This window comes from Hesperophylax consimilis, chromosome 7 (assembly GCF_061612785.1).
Source record: "Hesperophylax consimilis isolate HC1 chromosome 7, BYU_Hcon_1.0, whole genome shotgun sequence".
NCBI lineage: Eukaryota > Metazoa > Arthropoda > Insecta > Trichoptera > Limnephilidae > Hesperophylax > Hesperophylax consimilis.
The window spans coordinates 31,128,554-31,134,673 of record NC_142842.1 but is presented as its reverse complement, the minus strand read 5'-3'; the positions used below and the strand labels follow the sequence as shown (position 1 = coordinate 31,134,673).

General features: G+C 37.0%; 1 protein-coding gene across 1 annotated transcript in view; it reads left to right on the top strand.

The window, feature by feature from the left end:
- The first annotated feature begins 1,638 nt into the window (after nt 1–1,638).
- The window catches only part of LOC149422630 (TBC1 domain family member 12-like), a 141,919-nt gene continuing 137,437 nt past the window's right edge, over nt 1,639–6,120 (top strand). The window contains exon 1 of the mRNA XM_089633424.1: nt 1,639–2,735. Coding sequence (XP_089489550.1) covers nt 1,750–2,735 — 986 coding nt within the window. The 5' untranslated portion in view covers nt 1,639–1,749. The remainder of the gene's footprint in view (nt 2,736–6,120) is intronic.

The following is a 6,120-nucleotide window of genomic DNA, read 5'->3' as shown; positions in this document are numbered from 1 at the left end:
ATGGGGTTGCTATCAGTAATTGTTGTGAAACCGACCATAACCCAGGGAACAGTTGAGAGATTCGCGTATGTGTGTTATAAGAAAGTAAAACAAACTATTATTATTTAATTCAGCTAGATTTCGTCAGATTTTTATCGATAGAATTTGTCTGCTATCGACCCTCTAGATTTCCTTAACACCCACTAATATTCTTTGAGCCTTCTGCTGCCTTACGAGGCGGCATTATCGCCCACTTTGAGAAAGACTAAGGTATGCATAACTACGACATCACACACTCAACACACAATGATGTGGACACTAGTGTATCAGCACGTCAACCATGTTCGAGTGTCTAGATCACCATCCGCAGGGTCCAAGTTGTTGCATCGCTTCATGCAGCGTCCGGGGTGTCTGTATTACACTCGCGTACCCTCATTGTTGTAAACTCAGTTAGTTGAAACAGGCGTCGAGTCACAGTGGTCGTTGCAGTTATTTTTTTTCAGTTTTTCTCACTAAACGACATTGATGTAAAAATAGAGAGCTTTGGATCGAGGACTGGATAAAAAGGAGAGAGAAACATGGGGTTTTTAATCAACTTCTAATTAACGAATTAAGAAGTCGATTGGCAATATAAATATATTCATTTTTAGTGGCGACTCTTTGTCGAACAACGATTTAAACAAATAACTTCCTTTTTCATTGGGTTTTACAATTGGTATAATAAATTTTAGTCTTTCAAAAAATTCCCACTTGCAAATATAATTGTCAACCCTTGTCCATGTAAATTTTGTTTCTGTAAGTCATCATTTAATTGCATCGTCAATTGCATGTGTAATGTATTTCCCTCTGTATTGTTGCAGTACCTACCTAGTTTAAAATACTACTGTGAAATTTTCAATTGCCTTCGTTTTTTATTCTTATTAAAAAAACTCAGGATTTTACAGAACTCTGGAAGAATTTCCACATGTGTATGCAATTACAATTTTAGTGTCATCTTTACTCTACAGATGCAACATTGTCTACCGAGTCTAACTAAAAGTATCTTGCTTTTCAAAACTCGATCACCAATACACACAGCGAAAAACGCAAAAATGACACCAGTGTCCTGACCGGTCTTTACACTGTTCAGTGGTGTACATATTCAGTCAGTTTCAGTGTCTAGTGTCGTAGTGTATGCAAAACATTCAGATTTATTTGCTTACTCGTTTCATTTTATGATCAAATTAATTTATGAAACTGTTAACTCAGTCATTTGCCTCTATTTATATTAATAATAATAGATAAATCTCACATTGATTCAAAAAAAAATTTAACATCATCATTTGAAATATTGATAAACATTGATAATTAATAATGATTCGTGTAGTAAATATTATAAAGTATAAATAAGTGAGTCGAACACGAGTGCTTCCATCTTGCACAAATTTATCGCATTAGTAATCTATATTGATAATAATGAAAAAAAGATAATCACATGGTTTGCACTTACTTGAATCTACCGCCAAATGGCCATCTTCTCGAATGCGGCATGTTGCGCAACTTGGCGATATTGGAGCGCCGTGAACATAACAGCGAATGATGGTGAATGCGGCACTAAACTTTGTTATTATTGTATTTTTGTCTGTCGCAACCTGCAACTAGCTTCAGGCTAGTAAATAGTGTGCAATGGTTCGGATGGGGGTGTTGCGTTCTTCGCTGTCCGCTTTCGTTAAAAAACAATTAAAAGTTCTAACTTAAAATATTTAGAAATGCGTTTCCTTAAGACAAATTATGAAGAATTTAGAGGCAAGTTCGTGTGTACGTAGTGAATCCAAGTGTGACGAAGATATAAATGAAATCGCGGGATGTCAAGGGCGCGATGAAAATTATCTCGAATACAATAATATTTTGACTTGTAACTCTCAGCTAGTCAAAAGTTTCAACATTTTGAAAAATCCTTTGAATGGTGCCAGTTCTCGGAATCCGTACTACAAAAAAGTTCTATTCGGTGAAAAATCGCAAATGAATCATTGTAATGGCACTCAGAATTCGAAAGAATTTGACGAATTCGATTCCGTTTCTGTCGCGCGTAAAGGTAGTCTGGATGACATTAAGGATGACAAGCAGCACTTGAACAACTACAAGACATGGCCCGAGAGATTCGACAAGACGAAGGAATCAATTTGTGACACGAAATCACAGCAAGAATCAGTGAACATACACATAAACAACGGCTTTGACTTGGAAGCATCTGAAAGTAAAGATGACACCTGTCAAAACGACAAGACGCCTGTGAACGAACCGAAGAACAAAAATACCAGAGGCTGCTTAGACATGAGTAACAACGGGGGTTGCGCCCAGGGAACGATGAGGTTGAACCAGGCCCTGGACAACATATCGCTGGCCTACAACCCGATCACCAAGCAACTTCATTTCGTGACTCCGAAGAACGCGACGAAACCGTCTCTGGTGTCGCAGAGCAGCGAGTGTGACTCGAAGAAGGGTAGTTTCAGTGACGAGGGTAATTACTCGTTGAGCAATGGTGATAAGAGTGATAGTCTGTCCAGTGAGTCTCCTCGGAGTACTCTGATCAGGTCTGGCCACCAGCGGGGAGCGGATGGGGGAAGCTTCTCCAGCACCGTGTCCAGCCTGTCGGAGTGCTCCCTGTCGGGGAGCTGTGTGAGTGACCCTTGTGTGAACCAGGAGTCCCGGGAGTGCAATTCCAAGAGTGATTGTGTCAAGGTGAAGAAGAAGGGCCTCTCTGGATTCTTCAGCAGGTAAATTAATTGTTTTCAGTTTTTCTCATCATTCTTTATTTCCACTGCTTCGTTCACATTATTTGCTAGGTTTGCAAAATGCATTGTCTTCGTATCAATGATATTTTGTTAAATATTCATCAAAATATCAACAATCTAGGCTGGAGATTGGTATCACGATTTCAATGTTTTGCCTCTATATGCTTTGCATTTTTTTTAATTAGCTCCACACGGGAGGCCCTGAAAAAAATAATTTCCCTCAGGAAATTTCCTATATGATTTTTGAGGATGCTGTGTGAAGGGTTTTTTTAAGGAGAGGAATGTCTGGAAAGACATTCCTCTGTAGTTATGAGTGGTAAGTAGGAATCTTAGGGTGTGTCCAGGAGTGACGGACGTTTGAATTTAACCCTCCCACTGCGATGCAAGGCGATGTGTCGAGAGAGTCCTGCTGGAGAGGTAACAAGATCTCCCTCAACCAGTCTGGAGAACTTGGACACGCCTGCTAAATCACCAAACGCAGTGAACCACTTGGGGTGACCTGTGGCAAAGGTGTTGGTTATCCAATTAATGGTTCCCGGGTATTTTACCTACATGAAATATTATTTACCTGTATCCCATCGTTGAATAAAACTTTATTTATTATTTAGGGAACAAATTATTCTTGTATAGTTCACCCAGAAAGAGGTTTTTTGAATGTTTCCAATAGTTGCATAAATATTATACATATTAATTATATATGTAGGTACCATCCCCAGAGAAGCTCAAATAAAGAAAGAAGAAAAATTCAAATAAAATTTTACTGTATAAATAAAGTTTAAAGGGTATAACTTGTAGGTACAGTATCTTTGAGCATTTGCGGGGTAAGAGAGGACTGCGGGCGAGTGTTACAAACTACTTCGAAATACTTTTTGGAACTGAAATACGTAATACTTTCAATAGTGTCCTCTGTTATTGCCTGTACCTATCGACCTAGTTAATATATTATATACTCTAAATTCAGTTGAAATCAGTACTTACCTTACTAGATACTAATAATGCCAATATTCGATACCTTCAATATCTAGGTAGGTACTAATTTCAATCAGTTATTGTATTGATTTCGTTCTTCAAGTAGGTACCTGCCTATATTTTTATTTCAAGTTCGTTCCATTGAGATTCAAAGCCTTTACCCACCTTTACCTGATTAAGGTGTTAATACTGTCATCGTGTAATTATTCAAAGTACCTATTCGTACATTTATCACACAAGTACTTCACAATAAAATTAAATAAGCGTAAGTGGTAAGTTTTAGACTTTCCGCCTTATTAATATTACTTACAATCGTCGATAAAAAATCTGCATTTGTTTGTGATGTATTGTACATTGTGTTTTACATAGTTTTTATTTAGCAGAATAATGCACTGAAATATAATACTCGTTTTAACCAAACCAGTTAGTGAATATTCGCGATTGATTAAAATTAAAAATTTCACCTGTTCAGTTAATCACTGAAAACATAACTTTCTCTGTATCATTATTTAGCCGAGAGTTTCATTTTTCTTTATAGATAATATTGTTCGTAAATACCTACCTAATATATTAGAAATTAAACACCTTTGCATGAAAGAGAATGCTGCTAAAATAATTAGAAAATAATAATAAACAAGTTGTTTCCCGTGAAAAACAACTACTATAATGGGGTAACTTTGAGACTAAATTACTTTTTATAAAATCATTTGTGAAAAAGTATAGAAATATAGTTTTTAAAAAATTGTTTACATGTTTGTGGAGCCAAAAAATTGTATATTAATGCGAGTTCGAATATTTATTTATTTAACGCCCAGAGGGCTTTTACATGTAGGTGGTACAATTTTAACGACAGACAGTTTTGAAACATGAGAAAGAAATAATAAAAATAAAATAATATATGCAAGAAACAAAATTAAAAATTACAAGAACATAAATTAAATAATACAGCGATTTGACTGGTTTACGAAAATATAACTTCCATTTAGGAATATTCAAGTAGTTGTATATTATACTATGTATAATATCGATAGACACTGATATATTTTACAATATAATTGACAGATGTATTCATGGGTATTCATTTAGAAACATCTGTGATTTTAGTAATACGTTTTCAGAATTAATTAAAATAAACCCCGCGGAAAGATCAAATTTCTAGGCCTGCTAGGGCAAATTCGGCCTTAACTTCGTGAAATACGCTAGGCCGCGGGATGAATATTTTTGTACACGCCTTCTTCACTTTCGTCGTGATTTTGGTAGAGCAAATTCGACCGTACGTCCGTCCAATGTACCGGGGCCACGCGTTGCATATTTTTGTTCACGTCTTCTTCACTTACGTCGTCATGATTTTGGTAGAGCAAATTCGACCGTACGTCCGTCCAATGTACCGGGGCCACGCGTTGCATATTTTTGTTCACGTCTTCTTCACTTACGTCGTTAAGATTTTGGTAGAGCAAATTCGACCGTATGTCCGTCCAATGTACCGGGGCCACGCGTTGCATATTTTTGTTCACATCTTCTTCACTTACTTCGTTAAGATTCCCACTTTATTTTAGAGTGATTTCTGAGTGGTAACGAGAATTATGCAGATATCCGATTCAAAAGTCGTCCTATGTTACTTTGAGTTTTCAATTTTTGAGTGGTGTCTATTTCATAATTAAACATGTTTCCTGAGTAATTTAGTCATCTGAATTAGCAATATGAGGAAATAGACTTCTGTCAAATTTCCGTCTTTTTGATTTTTTTAACTTTTGTTCTGTTTTCATTCAATTGCCTGTCTGGAGTCGAAAGCCACCTGCTAAACACTGACTACCTGTGTGCAATGAATGCAATGGCGTTGTACAGAAAAGTGCAAAACTTACTGAACTCTCGTAAAGAAATCAGTTATAATATTGAAAGTTCACGTTCGAGTCGCAAACACAATTTCCCTCAGGGCCTATTTTATCTCCGATGATGCTGCGTGGAGGTTCTTTTTGAGGAGAAGAAGGAGAGACCCTTGTTGTATGAGGCAGTAAACACAGATTCCATCAGATCGTTCCACATCCACGCTGTTGAACTCAAGAACGAATCGTAGAAAAAACCCGTTCTGATGCGACAAATTTCAACAATGTATAAATGTTGAGTGCGCTTTTGGCATGTTTCCCGACAATACATCGGTGCCGAAAGTTCCTAGAAGCATCTTCCATTTGAATATCCTTAGAACAAGGACAGCATTCCCACCTGACACCTGTGCTGTAAAGATTGCAATCCGTATGTTAAAATAGGGGAATTTGCACAGACATGTGAATATATAGACTAGAAATTAAAGATGAGGGGTAAAATCAACTGTTGAAGAACGAAGGGGGTAATGCTGACTGTGATTCGTCAATAAATCAATCTGACAGTATATAGGCATCTC